This window comes from Berghia stephanieae, chromosome 1 (genome assembly GCF_034508935.2).
Source record: "Berghia stephanieae isolate SIO BIC M18660-M18661 chromosome 1, UCSD_Bste_1.3, whole genome shotgun sequence".
In the NCBI taxonomy this organism is placed as follows: Eukaryota; Metazoa; Mollusca; class Gastropoda; order Nudibranchia; family Aeolidiidae; genus Berghia; species Berghia stephanieae.
In genome coordinates this window covers 3,911,934-3,938,295 of record NC_088360.1, presented here as the reverse complement: position 1 = coordinate 3,938,295, position 26,362 = coordinate 3,911,934, and the positions used below count along the sequence as shown (strand labels likewise).

Genomic DNA, 26,362 nt, shown 5'->3' with positions numbered 1-26,362 from the left:
TAAATTATTAAAGAGAGTTACTAAAAATCAAAGACTATGTGAGAGTACATGAATAAATGTTATGTTGAGTTGTTGACTAGTGTTGATATTTCTGATTTTGTTTAACATTGTATAATGCTATCGGATAAAAATAATAAAAATCTAATATTTATTTATTTTCACTTTTAAGATTTAACTCCTTTGTAATCTGGGTAATATGCAACATCTCCCGACAAGAAATACATTTTGAATTGAAAAATATAAAATAGTCAAGCAGCCTCCAACCGTGATACACGATACTACTCTCCAACGCCCTAAAAAAAACAAGACGACACCAAGCTGAAAAGAGTGCCAAATTTAAGAATAGTTGGTTATGATGATTTGGAACCTGGGAATAAAAACATCCTGTCTGTGTGTTGTGGTTTTATTTTGAGTAGTGTTTTTATGCACCTCCGTTGACGGTGTATCTTAACGGATCGTTTTTATACACCTCCGTCAAGACTCATTCCACCCAATTTCATTAACGATATTGTATTTCTGCATTTGGACATGGCGAAAGTTATATCGTGACATCTGTAGGATTTTTTGTTAATAAATTTATATAAAAATAATAATAATTTAAAAAATCGAAATATAAAACCAGAAAATAGAAGTTGCATTGAAGGTAAAATAATGTTTTAGAAAGACCTTATTAAATGTGATGAACAGTCAGGTGGCTCCGGGTTCGATTCCCAATCTTGACTTTTTTTTTTTTTGATTTACTTTGTTTTTGTTTGCTTTTTTTTCTTGCTTTATTTTTTCAAAAACTTTTTATCATGTTTTTTAAAAGACTTCGATTTTAATATTCTAAAATTATTTATTTATTTGAGATCATATTTGTGTGCCATGTTTCTTTTTACTTTTGATTTTTTTAATTATTGTTATTATTCTTTAATTTATTATCATTGTACATCGGTAATCACTAAGCAGCGTGCTAAACTACAATCTAAAACTATTTAAACCTCATGGACGTATGCAGCAACAACTTTACCATCACCGCCAACGGAGGTGCATAAAAACGGAGCGTTTTTGTACACCTCCGTTGGAGGTGTATACAAACGCCACTTTTATTTTGAGGGCGATGATTGACTGCGCATGCCCGAGACTAGTTGATGGTGAGGAAAACGTCAGTTCAGCATCCCAACCTTGTTTACATTTTCCAAAATAGGTGACATCGCTGCCGATTTGAGTGGAATGTCTATTTTTCAGACAAGATCTGATCTATTGGCCCACCCTACTTGTAAGTAATTCGCTATTATATTTAAAGAATGCTTTATTATGTTTGTTTTTGATGACTTTTAGGTCGCCTTCTAAATAAGAAGATAAGACCGAAACCAATGTTCTTGGCACTCGGACCCGAGTCAGCCCTCCCCCACCACTGCCATTTTTTTCTTACTTTACATGAAATATGGAATAAATAAACCACCTTTTGTTTGAGTGATATGTGATTTGAAGCTATGAAAATAAGAATATTCTACCGACGGTGTCTCGGTTTATACTTTTTTTTCTATGGTTACAATTTGTTTTTCATCTTTTCATCACGTCTGGCACGGGCACGATCTGGTCACCTTGCCTTGCCTTCATTCGATTCATTCACTTTCACAATTCTCTCAAACTCAAAGTCCAAATAATTCAGATCAGAATCAGAAGTTGGTGTCGAAAATAATTAATTTTCTTATTCTCAGACATGTCTGAGAATAATCGCAGCGTTTAGAATTTTTTAAGTAGGAACTTTCAAAATTATTTTTTAATTTTAGGAAGTGTCTTCTAAGTCTGTCCCTAGCCCTGCCTAGTCCTAGCCAAAATGGTTCGTTTTAGCTAGGGAGACCAAGATTTTGGCCCCCCCCCCCCCGGCGTAAAACCGTATTTTCGTTTATGGAACTGCTTCTCTTATGTTATAGAGGCGAGTTTTTTCTTCTATTTATTCACGGCTTGCCTGTTTGTTTTGTTTTTGTTGCTGTTCTTTCTTTCTTTTTTCTTTTGTTTGTTTTTTAAATTTTTTTTTTGGGGGGGGGGGGTATTTTTTAGGTCATAATCACCCCTCCCCACCCACATGAAAAAAATGTCAGAGAAGAGATTGCAAGTTATCAGGCGGTCACCCACAAATTTTTTAACAATATTTTTAGATTTTTGCTAGGAAGACACGATTTTGGTCTTTCGACTCAAAACCATGGAATTGTTTCTCGTACTATTTTTATGTTGAGGAGGGCAGTTTTAAAAAAAAATTTTTTTTTTTAGAGAGAGAGTTATCAGCCACCCACCACAAAAATTATTTTCATTTTCTTCTTCGTTCTTCAATTTTCTCCTTATGTAGTTCCAAAAAATCCGGTTACTTTTCTGGTGTGGGGGGTACTTACTGTTGAGTACAATGCAATTCATCGACGAATACAAAGCCTTTGTTTGTAAAGGGTTTTATGGGACTTGCAACACATTTAGGTCACATCAGTGTCGGTAAAAAGGAAGAAAATAGGATAGTTTTAAGAACACCATCCAAGTGCTGTGGCTTTTTCTCTTTGATCTCGTATCATGGTCTCCCCCGCGGCCAACACGTTCGTCGTTTGACCCCCCTTCCCCCGTCATCAGTTTATAATTTTCTATCCGTATTCAGGACAGAGCTCCGCATGCACTATTATCTAATACAGGGCTGAGAATCTTCCGCCTAAACAGTGTTTTATCTCCGCCCATCACCATCACAATTCCCCCTTTTAAAAAGACTCACCACAACCACTTTATCACCATTACTACTACAACCACCACCACATCATCATCTCTATCACCACCACCATCACTACTACAACTACCATCACACCATCATCCCTCAGTGATGATAATCTTCCGCGGAATTCCGCGATTTTAGGATTTTTCTGAAATTTTCAACTGTTTTTGCCGTGTCAAACATTTTCGGCTAAGAGGTAATTTAGCTTAAAAATCACCAATATGTCTTTTGTCATTTTGACACCTCTGCTCAGCTGCATGATTTTTGATGACATTCCCATGCCCATGACTTTAGTCTAGACACACTGGTGCCAAATGTGAATAGTGGTACAAACCCATGACGGCCTTGGATGAACAGATGATCAAAAGGGAAGGGCATGGAGCAAATGGGTGTCAATATTTTTGTACCATTTAGCTTTGTACTCCTTTTTTTGTTTGTTTGTTTGTTTGTTTGTTTGTTTGTTCTGAATTAAATTGAATTCATTATAACTTATCTCTAATTACCAATTAAAACAAAAATCAGAGTGCTCTCTCTCTCTCTCTCTCTCTCTCTCTCTCTCTTTATCTATCTATCTATCTAGCTATCTATCTCTCACTCTTTTTCTTTCTTTCATTTCCATATTTTATTTCTCAGCCAACCTTCTAACTTCACATTATTATGTTTATAGATATCACTTTGTAATAGAGAGAAAATACAACAGTAAGTTTGGCTGATCGATTTAAGTAATAATTTTTTTAAAGGCTTGATTTAGATTCGCTCATTTGATGGAATATGTTTTGCAATTGATTAAAGATTCTTATTCATAAGCTGCATAGCCACAAGGTTGCAGTAATACACACACACTAGCCGTGTTTGTAGTATAAAAATACCTCCTTTTGGCCAAAAGTTTATTATAATTTCTTGATATAGTGGGAAGCATTACAGAGCTCTAAAACTTTTAATTGGAAATGACAATTTTAAAAATTATATTTACAAAAAATCAGTAATATCTTGTGATCAGAATAGACGTGTTTTACAAGTTAGTAATATATTACGTAATATTAAGTAACAATGAATAGCTGTGTTATTTTTTGCATTAGATTTGGGCTTGACAGACGGGCCAATAGATTTTGCTCCTTTTTTTTACAAATTATCATTATCACTGATCCCTACCACCACTACTACAACAACCACCACCACATCATCATTCCTATTACCAATACAACTACATCCTCCGCCACCACATCATAACAACTATCACTACTAATACTACCACCACATGATCCCTTCCAAAACTATTACAGCCACCACCACACGATCATTCCCAACACCTCTACAACTACAACCACCATATCATCAACCTTATCACGACCCTACTAGAACCACCACTGCATCATCATCCCTACCGCTGCCTTTTTTAACTGTAAGTACAATATGTTGTAAAAACACTTTCAACTTTTGAAATTCCTCCAAGTAGTGTCAGAAATTATTGCGAGACGCATTTTGGATTGCATCTCAGTAGATTTTAATGAAATTCAAATATATACGTTATCGTCGCATAGTTGGGTCTTGAACTATTTGCTGAAAAATGTCCTCCATTTTCGTGACCCGTCATTCTCCCTCCTGAACCATCATGACATCATGACCATCCCCACTACAAAAGCAACTATCACATTATCATCAGTAACACCATCTCCACAACCACATCATCACTGTCATCATTATAATCAGTACCACCTCTAGTGCAAGCACCACTATCACATCATCTTCCTGGTGGGATCTTTACTTGCATAGATCAGAATTGCTTTCTGTCTTTGTCTTGGCTTGATCCTTTTCCTGGCCGGCCAGATTCATTGGCAGGGAGGGAAGCAATTAAATGTATAGTCATGGTTTTGGGAGATGATGTGTTTGTCCTCGTAAATAGACCTGTAAATTCTCAGTCAATTAACTGAAATCAGTCAATTTGTCAAATTCAAATATTTAAAAAAGGAAAGAAAGAAATAAAAAAAGAAAGAATTCACAAATCGTAGTCGAATGACCGTAAAATAATTAGGAGTGTTCCACAGCGCTGCGCATAGCTCATGGGGACCGTTTTTATTAACGATGTATATATTGCCAAGACAAAGCGACGCTTTTTATAAAAGGCGTGTCTGAACACTTCCCTGGGTATTTTCACACATCCTTCGTTAAATTATTTTTTCACTTTCCAATCGTGATCCCAACTGTAGCCAATTTTAACTGAGCCACCGAGCAATAAATTTCACTGTTTCATCTAAGCCAAAATTGACCACATTTACCCTTCGAGTCTCAAAACTATGATAAAGTAAATTGCGAATGCCGCAAGTCTGTTATGTAGACATCTTCAAATCGACAGGTAGGATAGATTGCTACAAGCACATTTCGATTGCCTCACGTTGTAAACAAACTGGTTGACCGTTTCTTCACTGATTGAGTACCTGATCATAAGGAACAATGGTAAGTAGCCTAATTAATTCCTGTGCAAATCAGGACGTTTTCTGGCATTGTTTTGCTCAAGCCCAAGCGAGCTTCTGTTTTGTGGCGATTTACCTTCATTTCGATTCTTTGAATTTTTCCGCTACGCCTGCCGAAGTTTCTTCTTGATAATTCACTTCTACTTAATAATTCAGTGTATTGGCCTGAAGTCATATTTATTTAAGTTTTTTTTTCTCTGTCATTTACTGATTGAAAATCAAGTTTGCTCATTGCTACATTATTCTAATGTTCTCACAATGGCTGAGCTGTTCGTGGATCGCAATTCAGACTTGTCGAGCATCGATAAAGATGTGAGTCTCGTGAGGAATAAATTCAATTGGTCATGGCTAGAAGTTAAAGATGATAATGGTGATTATTTTTCTATGTCAAAAAAATTCCAGAGGCAGGAATATGACTTTGATGAAGTCATCTTTACCTATATGAATGACATGCTTATTTAGCATTCCTTCTACATCAAATTATGGCAGTCATACTTCCAGTAAGAAATAACACCCACTATTTTGATATATTGTATTTATCACTCTCCTCTCCAATTATGCCCCTATTTAAAAAAAAAAATTGAATCTTCAGTTTGTCGAAGAGTTTCAGTCAATTTTTATAGAGCTCATTTACAGGTCTACGTAAATCATCTCTCTTTTGTGTGACGTTAGATTTGTTGTTCTAAATTTTGTATTACTCTCACAAGGATTCTGTGCTTGTGTCTTGGTGAAACTTTTAGGTGACTTTAAACTAACTACATTGATAGTTTGATCTTGGAGTCCGATTCTCACAAACGGACTCCAAGATCAAACTATCAACGTAGTTAGTTTGAAGTCACCTATTTGAAGCAGTCTCACCTTTTCTCCGGTACTTTTGATCTTACTTAAATCTTTTTTTTTTTTTACAGCCCCATTTTTACCTTTTAAGTGGTGCTGAAATGACCTACAAGTAAAAGTGAAGCAAGCACCGTAAAAACCCTTCGAACTGATAGCTCAAAACTCTCTCTCTCTCTCTCTCTATCCATCTATCTCTCTTTACACAAACACTCATAGACACACAAATCAATAAAGCACACTTATTTGTTTAGTCCCGATTAGATTTCATGTTCATCCTCCACTATTACCAATAACATGTCATCACAAACACCTTGACTTCAATCTCTCTCTCTCTCTCTCTCTTCTTCTTCTTCTTCTCTTTGGAAACCTCTCAATTGTCGAGATCACTCTCACATTTGTTCTTTTACATTTTAACTTGCTAAACTCTGCACATATACTTACATAAACATACACTAGATTATAAATATTCATCGTTTGTAATCTCCTAGCGACTCTCTCTCTCTCTCTCTCTCTCTCTCTCTCTCTCTCTCTCTCTCTCTCTCCTCTCTCTCTCTCTCTCTCTCTCTCTCTCTCTCTCTTCTCCCTCCCTCCCTCACACACACGCACCCAAATCAGTAAAGAGCACCCAGTTCTTTAGCCTCAATATGTTTTCATTTTTCATCTTCCTATACTTAACAGTGATACACACACACCACACACACATGATTCAATTAAATGTTAATTGTCTGGCAATTTCCAACATGAAACATACGTTAACTTAATATTTACGATTAACAAATAAAACACAACACACATAACAATAACGTTCACTCAATACTTTAACCTGACCTTTCTGTACCTATCACTATATTCAATTGGAGCAGTCTCTCTTTCTCTCTCTCTCTCTCTTTCTCTCTTCTCTCCTCTCTCTCTCTCTCTCATTTTTCTCTTTCTCCTCCCCCTTTTGTTCTCTCTCTCTCTCTCTCTCTCTCTCTCTCTCTCTCTCTCTCTCTCTCTCTCTCTCTCTCTCTCTCTCTCTCTCTCTCTCTCTGTCACACACACACAAACACACTCTATCTGTCCTTCTGTAGACAAACCTCAATCTGTAAAGTGGATCATATCCTTTTCACATCAGCCATCAATCTCTCTTTTCATCTCCAAGTACACACCTTATAACCACCATCATCATCACTCCATCATCTACTCATACATCATCTATCTACTACTCCACTACTACTACTACTACTACTATCTACTACTACTACTACTACTTACTAACTACTACTACTACTACTACTACTACTACTACTACTTACTACTACTACTACTACTACTACTTTACTACATACAACCACCACCATCGCCACACCATCATTTCATGAAGGACCACCACTACTACTACTACAACCACCTCCACCACATCATCATCATCACCATCAATACACCACGCACGACGACGACATCAAAACACTATCACCATTAAAACAACAATCACTACCACATCCTTACCACCACTACTACAACCTCCTCCAACACAACAATATCACCACCACCACTTCTGCAACCACCACAACCACATACATCATCATTATCATTACTGCCACCAGTACAACATCCACCATCATATCATTATTACCACCACCCCTACCATTCATTTTTATATTTTATACGTCATAATGAAATTGGTTTTGGAACTTTACTTGATTTGAAACAAGGGGTATTGGGATGATTATAGATCTCAATAGATTATTTTAGTTTGCAGAAATTCCTGTTAAGCATTGAAATTATTCGGAATTGTTTCTGAAATTTACGTGAGCCAAATTTTAAGTTGGCATCTCTGGTCAACTTGAAACAATGGGAGGTGGGCATTAGTGAATCTGTGAATAAGGGAGATGTGGCGACTACCACTACTACTACAACCATCACCACATCATCCCTACCACAACTACTACAACCACGGACCCTCATCATACCTACGACTACCATTACTACAACCACCATGTTATAATTACACTTTCAGTTTTTGAAATTCCTCCGAGTGGTGTCAGACATTGCAGCGAGACACATTTTGGATTGCATCACAATATATTTTAATGAAATTTAAATTTATAGTTTATTTTTGCATGGATGGTTCTTGATCTTAGCGCTGAAAAATTTCCTCCTTTTTAGTGACCAGTCATTTTCACCCCTGATTTTAGTGAAATTCAAATTTATAGGTTATGGTCGCATGGATGGGTCATGATCTTCATGATTAAAAATTTCCTCCTTTTTTGTGACCAGTCATTCTCACCCCTGCTAATATTAAATGACACTGACCCTGACTCCACTCTATCGTCGTTCTCTGTTCCTTGTGAGCTGACGTCGACAGCAGATCTTAATTTTTTTTAAAGTTCAACTGTATGATTAAACAGTGAGTCTGCCTATACTACTGGTTCGTTGGATCTGAGATTGAGTCTGAGTGAGATAAGTTCGTTTGAGAAGACATTTTTCACTAAAGTCAATGAAGAGAAGAAAAAAAAAAGAGGGGGGGGGGGGGGTTCTCTGTTCACAGAGTTTTAGTTGTACATTGAGTCCGAATTGTTTATTGTATATTATTGAAGTCTACATATTTTCTTCTTGTTTTAATGTATATTCACCTAAACTTAATGAATATTTCTCATTTTTAAAATGCATAAAACCGCGGGGCCAGATATATGGTGGGAGAATTTTTTAAAAACGGAAAAAAAAACAAGAAGCTATTTTAATACGAACTGGAGATCAGAGATATACGTACAAGCAACAAGAATAAAACCTCGAGGTAATTACTGTTAAGTTTTATTTTTTTTAATGCTATATTGGTTAAAGAAACTATTACGAAGACCATTCTTGTGTTATTTAATATTAAATAACAATGCATGCAGAGCCCTCTTTAGACACGGAGAGAAAATTAATTATAAACTGGTGGTGGAGGGGGCAAGGGAGACCATGATACGAGATCAACAAAGAAAAAGCTGCCAACAATTGAAAACATGGCTTTACTCGGGAGGCCAAAATCACGGTCTATCTTCCCAATATTATATTTAAAAAAGAAGAGTACAAAAATAAATTTCGTATGGGGGGGGGTATGATAATACCTAGTGTTTTTATGCACCTCCGTCACGCATGCGCATCCCACCCAATTTCATCAGCGATATTGTGTTTCTGTATTTGGACACGGCGAAAGTTATATTGTGACATCTGTAGGATGTTTTTGTTAATAAATTTATATAATAATAATAATAATTTAAAAGGTCGAAATATAAAACCAGATAATAGAAGTTGCATTGAAGGAAAAATAATGTTTTAGAAAGACCTTATTAAATCTGATGAACAGTCAGGTGGCTCCGTAGCCCAGTGGACAAGCTGTCAGACTCTAACCTTGAAAGTACTGGGTTCGATTCCCATTGTAGACATATTTTTTTTTTTTTAAGTTTACTTTATTGAGAAAGACATTGTTTTTGTTTTTTTTTTCAAAAACTTTTTAGGTCTATCGTGTTTTTAAAAAAAACTTCAATTTTAATTTTCTAAAATTATTTATTTGTTTGAGATCAGTACCTATTTGTGTGCCATGTTTCTTTTTACTTTTGATTTTTTAGATTATTGTTAATATTCTTTAATTTATTATCATTGTATAAACGTACATAGGTAATCACCAAGCAGCGTGCTAAACTACAATCTAAAACTATTTAAACCTCATGGACGTATGCAGCAACATTTTCATTAATTTACCGTCACCGCCAACAGAGGTGCATAAAAACGGTGCGTTTTTGTACACCTCCAACGAAGGTGCATAAAAACGCCACCATGATAATAATGTTAGCTAAAAGGCCTAAAAATTAAAACAAACAAACCCATATATAAAATATAAATAAATTTTAAAAAAATAATTTTAAAACATCCACAACATGAAGAAGCAGTTCTATAAATGAATACACGATTTACCTAGCAAAAAAACTAAAAATATTGTTTTTAAAAAATAAAATTACATTTTATGTGGGCGACCGGCCGATAACTTGCAATCTATTTTCTGGCATTTTTTGATGTGGGGGGGGGGGGGGATGATTATAAAGAGCAAAAAAAAACAACAGCAACAAAAACAAACAGGCAATAAATAAAAGAAGAAAATACTTGCCTCTTCAGCATAGAGAAACAGTTCTATAAACGAAAATACAGTTTTACGCCAGGAGACCAAAATCTTGGTCGCCCTAGCCAAAATCGACCAATTTGGCAAGGGAGACCAAAATCTTGGTCTTAGTTTTAATGTTTTTAAAAGTTGAAATATTATGATTTTAGCAGATTGTGATTGTCATTTGGATTTGAAGGAAATAATAACAGAAGTTGCCATAATAAATAAACCACTTCTACTACTACAGCCACCGCCACATCATCATTACTCTACTACCACAGCAACCTCCATATCGTTATCAAAACTATAGCAACCACCACCACCTTTTACATCATCATCATCGCTACCACCGACACTATTAAAACTACTATAGGCACTTTGATAACTCCAGTCCAGTGGCCGCCGATAGGCTCACTGTAAGGGGAAACTCGATTTTTGGCCCTTAACTGTTTTTGGTCACCATGGTGTTATTTGTGAACCTTTGTGTGACTAATTATCATTTTAAAGGGCACAAAACAAGCTTTCTAACGGTGTATTTCATTCTTAGTTCCTGATTTTATTTCTCAGAAAGCTAATTAAATAAACATTTATCCATTTTTGAATAAGAACTTTTAATATTATGGATACATTTTAATTATACTTCATACATCGATAGACAATTAATTGAAGAACATCTCTGCCAAATTTCATCAAAATTGTTACACTCGCTCATCGTATTTTACCCGCCATCAACCCTACTTTTTGCGGTGGTTGGATGGGAGCATCACCCTTGAATCATATACCTATGATGTTCGCATGGGTGTGCGATCCGATAGTGATGTCGTTTCTTCTTCTCTTTACTAGCCTATCCTGCTTCTTTGGTTTGTGATTGTATTTTTGACAGGGGATATTTTTTTTTCTGTAAATCTTCTGCCTGTTTGTTCTTGGTTATTTATAAGTTAGCTTATGATATCTTTAGGTTATGATTTTGATTTACATTTGTACTATTTTTGTTAGATTGCTTGTTTTTTTGTTTCAGCGGTCTCTCATATAACCTCAATTGTGTTGGAAGAGACCTAAAGCAACAAACAAAACAAACCCCACTTTTTTTTTTACAAAAGCCTCATATTTTTTTCCATTTTCAATTATCCTTAATTTTTTTCATACTTTCCATGCATGAAAATGATTTTAATATTAAAATGAAGCTTATTTTCTAACCTTTGAAATGATGCCTAACACTTGCCAGTTATTTTTAATTGAAACAACTTTACTGAAAACAATAAGTGGGCCATGTTGACTGCAAAACTCAAAATTTCCCGATCGCTGCGAGATGCTGGTTTAGAGTAGAGGCAGCAGTGAGATCACAGATTCTCTCTGTAAAATTGACAAAAATTTCAACAGAAAAATATAAATAACTCTGGAACCGTAAGAAACAAATAAGGTATCAAAAATATGGTTTTTCAAGTCCCATCCCCCTGTCTTGGTCAAATTAAGATATTTTGAGATTGAAATTTTTATCAAAGTGCCTACAACCACAACCACATCATCATCATTACTACCACTACCATAGCTACCACAATGTTATCAATACTACAGCAACCGCCACCACCATTACATCATCATCATTATCTTTATAGTCATCATCCCTACCACTACTACATCATCAACACCATCCACTACAGTTACAACCACCACATCAACACCGTCACTACACAACAACAGACACATCGTCGTCGTAACGCAAAATAATAATAATAAAAATTAATTGAAAATAAAAAATAATAATGTAGTTCATTTATGGCTACTACTGCAAATACAGAACGAACCTGCATTTGCAGTTCTACTGCAAATACCTGAAATGAATGTATCTACTAGTTGCAGTACTGCTTACTGCAAATAATGAATACGAACGCTGTCTACTATTCGCAGTACTTCTGCGAATAGTGGGTGGCTAACGTTTTCGTTATTTGCAGTAGTACTGCGAATAGAAGATAGCTTTCGTGTATTCAGTACTGCTGCGAATAGTAGGTGGCCTCACGTTAAATGTGCTGATGACCAGCTTGTTTCTCTCGTTTCAATTCTCCTAACATAGAAGGATTACCACAATGAGTCCAGAGTTCTTGAGTTATTGATTGTCTTTTGTTAATTGAGACAATTTTACAGAAAGATTCAGTTACCTCTCTACTGCCTCCCAACCGACATATCAATGCGATTGGAAAAGTTTTGGTTTTGCAGTAGAATTGGACCACTTATACTTATTAACGAAAGAAATCATGGCACATTTTTTTGGTATCCTTTTAAAGTTAAAGGTCTGAAAATAATACTATTTGTAAAAATCATTTGGTGTGTCTACATGTAGCCTCACAGTCCAAGTACATGGTAACCGCATACCGTACTTATGGCAAGGGGGGGTGGAGGGTTGAGGGGGCATTAGAAAGCTATGTGTGAGGCTAAATTGATCAAACAGAAAATCGTGTTTCAATTATCAATTTTTATTTTTATATTTTTTTAGTTTACAGTCAATTTGTTTGACGAAACCAATTTTTAAAAGGGGTCATAGTGTTTTGACCTTGGGAGATTCTATTTAGCCACTTTTGAAGTTGAAATTGGCTACGTGGAACTCTGGCCATCTGGCAGCCTGTAGCGAGACATCGAATAGATCAACACTCTGGTTCTTAGTTTTAAAAACAAGACCTTGAGTTTTAAATCTAACTGTATCACTTTGAGACTAATACATCAGACCTGTCTGCTGGATAGTGTAAAGATTTTAGTTTTTAGGGCAGGAAGAATAGTTGACCATGACTACCTTTATAACATAAATATCTGTCCTATAGTCATATTCCTCAATTTATGTGCCCTGACACCAAAACTTCACTGTCAACAAGTTTTATTGTATTGAATGCCTTTATACTACTTTGTGATTGAAGCCAAAAATTTGTATTTTAACTACGAATTTTTCGTAATAGTAGGCAGGTCTGAAGTCAGATTCAATTGTAAAAATCTAAATGAAGTCTAGAAACTTGCAAACATTGAAAGTGTGTGTTTTGACAAAGGCAAATGTGTCGTACAATTAATTTAGAGTAACTATTATGCCAGCCCTCTTGTTAGTGAGGTTTTCCACTGATTAATTTAGAGGGAATGTGTTTGTTTATTAAGTCCAAAGACTGTTGATAAATATTTCCAATTTCGCAAACTTTTTTTTTTTCACGAAAGGAGAGTAATTTTCATTAAAAGTCTATGTTTAATGGCGTTCATGTCCCCTTTGTTATGTAACATGCTTGTTCTGGGAACCTTTAATTGGATTTTGGGTTTCAAAGTTAAATCTGACAGAACATTGTAAGTAATAACTCATGCTGTAAAGACTGATTGTATAAGGCTGGGGCATGTTTTAAGTACTGGGTCAAGAGTGTTAGATTCTCTTGGAGGTTCTTTGACCACCTCTATGAGATTGAACTCATACATATTATCTAACAATGCTTCATTTTCATTTAGTCATATAGCCCCTTTGCTAACTGGTAGTTTTGTCTTATTTTATGTTTTTTTCCAAGCGATGTCTGGCACGTAAGGTCCCACAAAGAGTGGCATGTGGGTTGTTTCTCATCGATTTGTAAAATTGTTTCAAGGGAATTGCGAAGTTGTTTGGATATTTCTGTTCCGTTGAAAGTTGGTGGTAAAAGCTGCCCACAAACACATGTCTATGTTTTAGGTATAATTTGCTATTTGTATCTGCTTCCTTTGCAACAGACACAATGAAATGTCTTTCTTCACAGTAAACCTCTCTGGCCAAGTGACTGATCTTTCCTGTATGGTGGTGAATCAAGTTAATTGCTGTAAGAAAAATTGTATTGCTTTTGATATTTTTGTCTAAATATGTTTCGGTTGCTGTAAGAATCTGTGGTGAGTTTGTAATTTGTTCAAGTTTTAGTCTCTTGTCAAAGCTTATCTCAGACTATGGCATTTTAGGTTCATAATACTTATAGTTATAGTATTTTTTATTTTCAGTCTTGTTTCTTTGCATTGGTTGAAGGTATGGTCGTAAACGTTGGATGATGGTGTTGTAGTGGTAGGTTGTTTTGCTTTGTTGATCTGAAATTTGAAAAGGGACTGTATTGTTGTTTTCATTGGTGTAGGTGATGTTGCTATTGTTGTTCTTGTATTTTCTCTTGCTGATGCTGGTATTGATGTTGTTGTTGTGATAGCTGTGGTTGCTATGGTTGTGATCGTTACGTTTGTTGCCATTGGTAAATATTGTTGAACAAGGTCCATTTATATCGTAAAATATTTCCGGCACATGTTGTTACTTAACAAAGTGATTGACAGTTGTTCACCTATTTTTTTTTGTTGATAAATGTTTAGTTATGTTGTGATCGCGTGTTTTGTCAGTGTCAAGCTGGTGTTGCGTAGGTGTAAGCAGCGTGGGTGTGAGTGTGTAGTGAGTGAACTGTTGGACGGTGTCCAATTATTGTTTTATTGGCTTTTGTTCATGTTTACCTCAGTGTTTGCGTCAATAGAAATAGTTTCCATTGATTAAAACTCTATTGGTAATGTTGAGGAATATACAGTTTAAATATTTAAAACCGATAATGATAATATAATTAAATCCATTCAAATTTGATATCGATAGAAAGGTTTTATAATCTTTCCACAAAAATGAGTTTTAAAACTGTCAATGCTGTATACACAGAGCTCCAGCTTCGACACATCAACGACCGTAAAAGTCAGTTGATGAGAATTTACCAGTAATTTTTGTACATTGGAATAAAATACAGTGCAGCCTACTTATAACAACATCTGTAATAATGACTTCCTGTCTATAAGGATTAGGTGTCCAAGTCCCAATTCTTTCCCTATATAGCTATATACCATTAGTGACTGACCGTAACCGTAAATTTGAGTAAAAATCCTTTTTTATAGTGACATCAATTGACGGTAAAATTTCTTGTAATGAAAATGCAAGATGAACAGACCAATACTGTCCAATCCCCTTTGGGCCAGTTGATGTGAGTGTTATCCGTAGATGAGGCAAAATGAGGCAAAAGTTTATCATACTTGCCCCTTGACATTGCACAAGCATTTGCCAGGTGGTGAACCACTGTAGCGTTTGCTACCACAGCGGTTGACCAGATAGTTAACACTCCACTTTATTGGAACACGCCTCAAACATAAGATACTGTGCTATCAGCTAGTCGTTGTTATCTCTGATCACTGTTCGCGCTCACAAATACGAAATTGAATCACGGTTTCTGCTAATTTGAAGAAAAGTGCTGACTATCACCACTTAAACTAGCTTTTTGTCTTGCTTTGCCTCATCTACTGAATGGGGTGCAGGGATTCACCGGATCGCTCACAAATACGAAATTGAATCACGGTTTCTGCTAATTTGAAGAGAAAAGTGCTGACTATCACCACTTAAACTAGCTTTTTGTCTTGCTTTGCCTCATCTACTGAATGGGGTGCAGGGATTCCCATTAACTTTTCCACGATCATGAAAAACTGAGTGAAAATCAAACAGTGTTGGTTTGAACCACAGAAAGCAAACAAAAGCTTAGACTGCAGGCGCATACCTTCTGAATCTTACGGATTATTCGTAATTTTACAAATTCTAGACAAATTTCATGGCCAAGTACAAATTTTTAATTCTTAGTAATACTTAAAGAATGATAATAATAATAATGAGGATAAGAAGAAGAACAACTACTACTACTGCTACTACTACTACTTCTACTACTACTACTACTACTACTACTACTACTACTACTACTACTACTACTACTGCTACTACTACTACTACTACAACAACTACTACAGAGCTGCCAACCTACTGCCAGAAATGCGGAATTGTACGCATTTTCAGCGATTGTCCGCTTGTACGCATTTCCCCCAAGATTGTACCCATTTTCAGTGTACAGAGTCACTTCAGTTGTCTTTATGTGTAATTCATATTATTACTAGCTTATTACTAGCCTATTGAGAAAACTTGGTGACCTAGTGGATGTTCATATATTTTTTGATCAATTATGATCTTCATGCTGGGAGGTAGAATTCTGAAAGGATTGGATTATAGTCTTGGGAACATCATTGTTGCTGCAAGTGAGCTTGTGCGGTGTGACTTTATGTAATTATACCTTCCTTTTACTTTCACAATGGTTAGTTTCCGTCGATTTCAGGATTGTACCCATTTTCATGAAATCTCCCCCATTTTGAGGTCCCATTGTACACATTCTCATCAGATGGGGTTGGCAGCTCTGCTACTACTACTACTACTACACTACTACTACTACTACTACTACTACTAATAATAATAATAATAATAATAATAATATTGTGGTTGTTCATACACAATTTCAGAAATTACGAATTTCCTTGTCAAATTACTAAAAATTTACATAACAATTACTAAATTTGAAGTTTTCAATTTGGCATGTCTGCAGACGAATGCTGATGTTGATGTTGTGCTGAACTAGAGAAGTAAGGTCTAGGGATCAACACACAGATGTTGTGACCTGTCATTATAGACTAAGTGAAGACAATTGTAGACAAGCTAGAGACTAAATAAGCTCAGAAAACACCGATTTTTGTTGTTGTAATATTCTGTTTTTTTCCCCCGAGGGTGAATGATGTAGAAGGTGATACATTTGATGCATACATACATGTCATACATCAACTGTTGTATGATGCATCACATTTTGTAAATTTGTACTATAATGATAATTTCAGATAGTAATATAATGCTGGTTTTCACAAATATTTTTCTCATGCCTTTGTGAGGATTTGCATGGATTTCTGCATGTAAGCCTAAGCTTATTGTATAATCTAAATGGCCTCAGGCCACATTTAAGCTTTTATTTGTTAAATAGAACATGTTAATTGGAGATTAAATTACACCAACATCTTTGACAATGAAGCCTTCAATTAAAAACTGCATTGCTAATAATAATAATGATAAGCTTAAACATAAATATTATTTCCCTTTGTACTAACTAAAATTACTGTATTTTGGTTTTTAAATTTATAGTGATCTTTTAATTTTTCTTTTATATGAGTAATATGAGTCTGATTTTTTTTTTATTACCAAGTGGGCAGCTTTAGGGACGCTGTTTGGTTCAAAATGAATTCACTAGAATCGTTTTTAGATGTATTTAACTTTAACATTTCCCGTCATTATACCAAAAGTGATAATATTGGTAGTATTTGGTGGGAAGTGGTATTAGTAGTAGTAGTGCGCGTAGTAGTAGGAGAAGGAGTAGTGAATGCTCAAAAAAAAAAAGAGACATGGATCATTAGATAACATAACGGAAAATATATTGTCTTAGGTGCAAAATGTTATCTGTGGAATTAAAGCCCGCTGTCCCAGATTTTTTATCTCAAAACTTACAACTGATTTACTGGGTTGGCAGATGTATATCACCATCACTACTTCATTTGATACATCATCATCATCATCACCACAAAACCGCCACCATGGCATAAACATTGCTACAACCACCATTACAGCATTTTCATTGCCACAACCCTCATCATCATCATCATCATCACTTCTACCACCACCAACAGCACAGCTTCATCATCACCAACACAATCACTTGAGCACCATAGCTACAACACCCACCACCTCTTCCACTACCACTAGCATCAATACTACCAACAGGATTGGGGCCTTTTGGTCATTTATTTGGGTGTTTTGAAAGCAATGTCCTGCGGGTGGTTGGATGGGAGCATCACCCTTGAATCATATACCTATGATGTTCGCATGGGTGTACGATCCGATAGTGATGTCGTTTCTTCTTCTCTTTACTAGCTATCCTGCTTCTTTGTTTGTGATTGTATTTTTGACAGGGATATTTTTTTTTTTCTGTAAATCTTCTGCCTGTTTTCTTGGTTATTTATATTTAGCTTATGAATCTTTAGGTTATGATTTTGATTTACATTTGTACTATTTTTGTTAGATTGGTTGTTTGTTTTTTTTTGTTTCAGCGGTCTCTCATATAACCTCAATTGTGTTGGAAGAGACCTAAAGCAACAAACAAACAAACAAAAAAAAGCAATGTCCTTGCATATTATGATTTCTGAGCCTTATTTGGTTTAGTTTATCGATAAACCAGATAATTTTGTAATTACTAGAGATTGTTGTGAATGATGAGATGAAGGTTAGAGTTTATCTTAATTTTGGTATCATCTTAGCTTTTATATACATATTTGAATAGTGCGCACTATTTTTCTACATGTGCAGACAAAAATCACTTTTTAGGATCATAGAATACATTTTTCATTCTGGGAAGGTTGGCAGGTCTGCCTCAGTATATTATCCAATCACCTGCATTACTGAAAACAGTAAGTACATACTGCCTTTTTACTGGAGTTCAGCACTCAGTGCATCAAAGTTCAGTAAGTTCAGTTTTTTTGATGAATAAAGTGTATATTATTATTGTTGTTGTTGTTGCTATTATTATTATTATTATTATTATTATTATGATTATTAAATTTTTGTCTCCTGAATTGGCAACCCTCTACAAGTACAAGTAACCGACAAGTTTGAAAAATATTCTGATCTTATTCTCTTTTTGTCACGCCTTCCCTTTTTTTTTTTCTTTTTTTTTTTACTTTAGCTACAATTCACATTATCATAACTTTTCTTTTCTTTTTTCTTTTTTTCAGGACCATTTTAAAAAAGTAATAAGCCACAGATTTCCGGTATATTCCAAAACCTTCTGCAATATGGCAGGGGCATATGTCAAGGAATTTGAGAAGTGGCTTCAATGTAGCAATACAGGAAAAGATAAGCGGTCAGAAGCTTTTGAAGACGGAGGCTCTGTTGAGATGGATGACTCGAATGATGAGTATGACAACTGCCTTAGTAAGGATATAACAAATTATAGTGGATCTTCCCCAACATTACACGATGATCGTAGAGGAAACAGTCTCATTCCAGGCTCTCGGCAATGTTTCCAAGATGAGCCTCCCATTTTGGAGCCAGTCGGATATGGTCAAACAAAGATTTCTGGTAATTTGGTCCTCTCAGACGGTGACAGCAAAGGTTCAGAAATCTTTGATGACTGTATTTTTGAAAATGTTTCTGATAAGAGGAAAGTAGAAGTTAGGGACAATAGCAAAGAGACAGAGAAGTGTTTTCACAACAAGGTGGAAAAATCTGAAAATATTTTTGATAAGTTTACTTTAGTATCTGAAGGAGACGATTTTCCACCACCTCTTATCCCTAGTCATGAAGCTCATCTTACGACAGTTGATGCTAAGGATGATGATGGTCCTGCTGAAAAATCTTATGCTACACTCCAAAATCTTAGTCCAAATTTTTGTGCAATGGAAGCTGATTCGACATCTGAAATGATGAAATCAGACGGAAACAATCATGAGGATAGGCAAGCCAAAGCACCAGTCAGTAACAATATAGGTATGGAATGTGACAGTACATGTATGCTAGGTGTGTCCCCTCATGTGCTTTCACCCGGCTCAAATTTAGAATCGGATAATCCAAATACACCTTTTAGTCCAGACGTAAATACAGATGACAATCCTTCAATGTCTTGGAATTCGTTCACGTCGAGGGAAACCTATACCTCATTGATGCCATTTTCAGAGCAAACTCATTTAGATTTTAAAAACAATTTCTTGTCGGCAGATGATATGAAAAGCGTAGGTGTGTATCGTCACGATTCCGGAGAATGGGACAGGGAGTGCCCAAAGCTGGAGGCAGTCCGAGACGTTGAGGAATTCACTGATACAGTAGCACTCTCTCATAATATTGGCATTGATGATCCTCACGAACCTCCTGTTTTGTCCGTGGTTCCTCCACCTAGTCACATAACTTCAAAGATGGCAGCTAGAAGAAAAAGACATACTATAGATTCAGCTGAATCACTGTCGTGGAAACATAAAACATTTTCAAAGGATTTGTATGGCAATAAGGCCAGCAACCTGGCTTCCTCTTCTACACCTAGTCAGAACTTGCCAATGAATGATAATAAGAATGGCCGTAAACTGTCAACCTCAAAGAAGAGGTGCAGCACCTTTTCCAGAAATCATTCTCACTCTCATCCTCGAAAACAGAGAGAGAGAAGTAAAACTCTCTCCATTGTTGATTTGATATCGTTTAGTAGTCATCTCCCAAAGGACTTGTATGATTTTGTTGTTTATTCGTCTCAGTTATCCACTCTTCAGAATCGCATGCATCGATTAGTGTCTTTGTTATTTCCTCAACTGGCACCAGAACTTAATTTAATGAGTCCAGAATCAACACAATTTGAAACATTGCTCAAAGACCTTATTTTCTATTTGAAAGAATTGGAGAATAAATCTAATACAAAAGATGAATTGAGTGACTCAATGAGTCATTCTGGGGACGACATGAGTACAACAGACTCGATTGTGAATGTTGCACCGCTCTCAGAATTTAGCAGGGTAAACGATGTTGCATCTGCTGATACCTCAGCTCAGATTTTAAGTAAAGATTCTAAAATGGACCTCCTTTCCTTACAAAAGGGTAGGCAGTGTGGTCTTGTAAAAACTGATGATCCTTGTTGCAGTAAGGATCTTGGTCACCATTCCAGGATCGTATTCCCTCAAATTCCTCCCATTTCATCAAAAGAACTTATAACATTGATAGTAACATTTCAGTGATTCCAAGATTTTCGCAGCTAAATCTCAACAAGGATTGTGAAAGAATCTTGAAAAATCAACCATCTGTTCTTGTTCATAAAAACCCCAGTGCCCTCCACAAATACTTTTGCAAATTGTCATGCTCTACGCTACAATTATTGTTACCTGACTTGGATGTCAGTTTAATGAAAGAATTTTCTGAATCGCCGACGGATCTTTTACATTTTATTGACTCTGTCATCTCATCAAATAGTCAAGCTGAATAGTTTTTCTCTTCTATGCAATCAAGTGAAGCGAGACTAACATCAGCTAGATTTGTTTTTTGTTTTTTTTTAATGTTGTCCTTATTCGATCTTCTGTTTTGATGTTGGGTGTTAGTATTAGGAGAAAAACCTGTGTTTTTTACAAAAGACTGCTGCATTGGTTTGAATAAGAACATGTTCTCGACATGAAAATAATAGTTTTAAGAGAAGGTGAAATCATTTGTCTAGAATGAGAAAATATTTTCTTTTTTTTTTTTCCAATGGCCTCTGTTGCAAAGTGTTCAACTTGGGGAAACCGAATTTTTTATGAGATTTCAACCCCCCCCCCCCCCCCCCCCCCAAAAAAAAAAAAAAATGACCAAAATATGTTCAATTATGAACAGTTTCATCACATTTCAAAATAAAGCATTTTATTTTTCAATGGATTGTTATACTCTGTCTTTTTAGACGTGGTGTGCTATTTGTTGAGGAATGGTCTCTCACCATAAGTGTAAAACATTATATTTCTTTGGGAATTGAAGGGTTTGCAATCAAAGGCCATCAATTTTCACGGTTTTATTTAACATCCGTTGAGATGGGGGATTATGATTTTTTTCATTTTGATGTGGAATTATTTTATTTTAACCATCTTGAGCAGCTTTACCAGATGATATCATAGAATATGTGTATGGATGGATGGATGGTGTGCTGCCTTAAATAAAAAATATATTGTTTTTAATCATTCATTGGTCTGACATAGGTGGAATTTATTGGTTTTCTTTGTTTGATTTGGGATTTGAAAGCTTGTTTACATCTGAATGCTAAATGTATTAATTTATGAAATGTTGATTCAAGAATTGTAAATGAAAATATCAAGGAGGATTTGAAATTCCAGGATTTTATTTATTGATTGATATTATTTCTTGAGGTGAAAATCTTTGGAACTTAATTGTTTCATCCAGTCAAGATTGTTGATTTTTAAGAGGATGTTTTGTACTCGCATAACAATAATAATGGCCGAAGGTGGAGAGGCTACTTTGTTCCTTCTGTGGTAGCTACATACTTTCTATTTTGAATGGATGTTACTCGGTTGTTGTTTTGCATTCCTTGCGGAAATGCATTGTGTGACATCAGAAGATTTATATACACTTTATTCGTTTTGCTGTTTCACCATTTGCATTATACTGTTATAGAGATTATATTATACCATCATCAGTTCATCCCCTTTTTATAGTTTGCATTCTCAGGAGCATTTTAGAAAGTTAAGTGTTTTGAAGTTGATTGGATAGAACTTTTTGATTTAGCAAATTAGTGTTATAGTTAAAGTAAGTACAAGTTTATTCATATTCAAGTTAAAGGAACCTACTCCTCTGTCCTATATTGTTGTGACAGATTTTGTGCAGTTCTAGTTCTAAGGACATTTTTTCACCACAGTTAATATTTCTTGGGTTTGGGGGACTAATAATGTAATCTTGTAGTTTTTACCTCACGAGATAATTATGCCTGATTCAAATTTAAAGGACAGACCTCCTTCCTTGGTGTAAAAGTTTATGACATTGCCATCCAGTTCAATTGCTGTACAAAAAAGAACGGATTTAGCACAAACATATTTTGAACTCACCATCTCAAACAATACTACTTTATGCCATTTTTAAGCAGAATTGATTCAGTATGGTTGAAACGAAAGGTCATTGATTCTGAACAAACGACTTTTTTTTTTTTTTGAAGATATCTCAAGCACTGGGGAAAAAATGAAAAAGAAGAAGAAAAACATTTGAGATCTGAGTGTTTTGAAAAAAGTTTTTTTTTTTTTTTTGTAAAGATATCATCATCTAGTTACTTTGGATAAATAACAACCCATCAGTTTCCTTGGCTTGAAAAGTTTTAAAAATCCAAAAAGCGGAGGATTTAGCTTCAAAAGAATAGGGGGAATCGCTTTTCAAAGGATTTGATAAAGTGTGTATTATTGAGATTTTCGATACATTATTTCCTATATCTTACAATAACGACCAAGAATGAAATACACTATTGACCTCCAGCCAGAGCCTCATTTCTGTATCAATTTTTCTATTTGCTACATTATGGGATTTCTTTTTATAATAGAGATGTCTCTAGATTGATTTCAATGAAACATTACACGGCGACTTATTAACTTTTATGATATATGTCTATCCTCTTTGGTTAATAGTTTTTTAACACAAAAATTGTATCTAGATTGACACAAACCTCTCTATCAGCAGTGCTAGTGGGTGTAACTAAAAACAGCACCCCTCCCCCCACACCCTCTATAAAAAAGATATTTGTCAGATAAAATCTAATGAAATACTTTCACAATTTTCATAACCGCATTAATTTGGTTTGATTGCACAGTCTTCACATAATCCCTGACTGAAGATTACCTGAATTAATATATCTTTAAAAAGAAAAATTGTGAAATGGTCGGTTTGGACTTCCTGAAATATTTTTTGCAATGCTCAATGATATGAATCAATTATAAATGACAATGAAAGGTTTACTTTATATTTTCCAATAAATGTGACCCATCATCTCAAATCCCTTTTATACCATTTTATGATTGAGATTTTTGTTTTCATTACTGTAAAATAAGACAGCTGTATCTATTCATTTGTCCCTCAAAAAACATGTCATTTTAAGTCAAATTTCATATTTTTGTATCCCCAAAATTTGTTTTCCAATATTGCATCTAAATCTAAATCACCTCGGCTTAATACTCAGTCATACTGTTTTGAGCTGGTGGGTTGCAATTATGTAATTATTTAATGAAATTTGATTGGTCGGAGGTGAACGTGTTTAAAAAAAAAAAAGATTCAGTGTGTTGTTTTGATTTTTTTTTTTTCCCTTCATTATTGATTTATTTTTAGATTTTGAATCAACTTCATTTATGGAACGCTTCGATGAATTTGTTCTTATTAGTTGTTTAATATTTTTTCACAGTACCTAATTTTCAAGTGTATTGTACTCCCATGGTGGGCAGGGAGGCTCTTTCTGTGTCTTCTATCCCACTATATCTGTTATCCAACATGCTTTTTGTCTGTCTTGGGATGAGATTACTTGGTTTTGTCCTGGCCCAGGTCAGATACCCTAGCAGGGAGGGGAAACAGTCAAAAGTATAGTTAAGAGTTTTGGGATATGGTATTTTTTGTCTTGTAAATTATATCTCTGTTATAATGCACTGTCTTGTTTACATATATTGTTTATGAAATTGTAAACATTTGAGTGTATTCCTCTTAGTGGGTGAACTGTGCTTTTGTTTGGATCAGACTTTAAGGTAATCTCACACCAAGTACTTTGATGGTGTGCTCTCGGAATCTACACCCACTCCCTATTGGACTAATTCCCCTTTGTCTCACTTTTTCTTGGGTGCGTTAATTGTAACTCTAGAACTTTTTACTATTCCATTTTATTCCTTTTTACTGGCGCAGGTATGACCTTAATGTGTCGCAAGCGCCGAAAAACCCTTAAAAACAACAAAACAGTGTATTGTCGTTGTAAATATAATTATTTTTTTCCCTCCAAAAACTAATGGTGATGCCAAAATTGTCAGTGGGTGGTTGGATGGGAGCATCACCCTTGAATCATATACCTATGATGTTCGCATGGGTGTAGGATCCGATAGTTATGTCGTTTCTTCTTCTCTTTACTAGCCTATCCTGCTTCTTTGGTTTGTGATTGTATTTTTGACAGGAGATATTTTTTTTTCTGTAAATCTTCTGCCTGTTTGTTCTTGGTTATTTATAATTTAGCTTATGATATCTTTAGGTTATGATTTTGATTGACATTTGTACTATTTTTGTTAGATTGCTTGTTTTTTTTTGTTTCAGCGGTCTCTCATATAACTTCAATTGTGTTGGAAGAGACCTAAAGCAACAACAAACAAAATTGTCATATTTTGAAAAATAAAAATTTTAAATGTCTCAATGAAATCGTTGATAATATTGTTTTCTATTGTCTTATGATCAGCCAGATTGTGTTTTGTGTGTTCAAATTATCATTGACATGTATTAGTATCATTTTCTTGTTTCATCATATTATTATTGAACAACCGTCTGTGATGCTGGAAGTGATAACTGAGATATTTAATGTCTTTCTTGGTTTCCTCATTTGTCATTGTTTTTGTCGTAAGTAGATGGTCACCCTTAGACTTAGAGAGACTTATTATATAGGGTGTTGCAAAAAAATGATAATGGCAATATTTCATAATTAGGAATAACATTTTTATAACTATAACACAAGCTTTATCCCATGTTTTGTACATACCTTCAAAGGTTGTTTTTCATTTTTTGTTTAACAAAGTCGCCCACTGTGGCCAACACTGGTGTCACTGACTACATCAAGCCGATGTAAAGATAATTCTTCTAAAACATGCCTCTGGATGTAGTGGTCCACCACGTTGATTGTCTGGGTTGGGGTTCCTGACCGTCCATATTGGGCAGGGGGACTATTAGTTTGTCTTTAAGGGTTTCACGGCGCTTGCAACAAATGTATGGTTATATCAGCGCCAGTAGAAAGGAAGGAAATGAGATCGTAAAAAAGAAACTACTCTTGATTAATTATCTTTCACGTTCTATGAGATAGTAAAAAAGAAACTACTCTTGATTAATTATCTTTCACGTTCTACACACGACCTATCAATCGTCTTCTTTTTTTTTTCGCCTTTTTTCAAAAATGCAAAATCTGAAAAGTTAGCAGAAAATGACAGCTTGTATGGCCGTAATGCAAATCAGTGATACTTTGCAGCCACAAGGGATGCAATTAGCTGCCATGTCAGGCTGAAGCATGTTTTCATTCAGATATGCTTGAATTCCCCTCCCCAATGCTAACAGGGCCGAACTCCACCAAAAATGTTGGGCTGATCTCAAACAAAGCACATATTGATAATTTACTTATGCTTCCTGCTTTGAACCATTTGCCTTTGTCTTACTTTTTTACAGGTGTGTGCTTTTAATTGTAAGTCTAGAAATGTTTTTATTATCCCTTCTTCCTTTTTACTGGCACTTCAATGATCTTTAGTGTCACAAGCGTAAAACTCCAAAAAAGAACAAAAGACCAACGCCAGAGGGGTTGTGGTAACCATGGCACTGTACAACATTAAGTCAGACTTGGATAAATTCTCAATTGCTATTGCTATTATTATTATTATTATTATTATTATAATAATAATAATAATAATAATTATTATTATTATTATTATTATTATTATTATAATTATTATTATTATTATTATTATTATTATTATTATTATAATTATTATTATTATTATTATTATTATTATTATTATTATTATAATTATTATCATCATTATTATTATTATCATTATTATTATTATAGTCATCGATTCAGT

At 35.0% G+C, this 26,362-nt stretch overlaps 1 protein-coding gene across 1 annotated transcript; it reads left to right on the top strand.

The window, feature by feature from the left end:
* The first annotated feature begins 573 nt into the window (after window positions 1–573).
* Window positions 574–24,924, top strand: LOC144966285 (uncharacterized). Its single transcript, XM_078902506.1, has 2 exons — window positions 574–1,258; window positions 18,800–24,924. The coding sequence occupies exon 2, from the start codon at window positions 18,860–18,862 to the stop codon at window positions 20,777–20,779; it is 1,920 nt and encodes a 639-aa protein (XP_078758632.1). The 5' UTR covers window positions 574–1,258; window positions 18,800–18,859; the 3' UTR covers window positions 20,780–24,924.
* The last annotated feature ends 1,438 nt before the right edge of the window (window positions 24,925–26,362 follow it).

Excerpts from the sequence above, each read along its gene's own strand:
- LOC144966285 (XM_078902506.1), top strand. The coding sequence starts at position 18,860 with ATGGCAGGGGCATATGTCAAGGAATTTGAGAAGTGGCTTCAATGTAGC.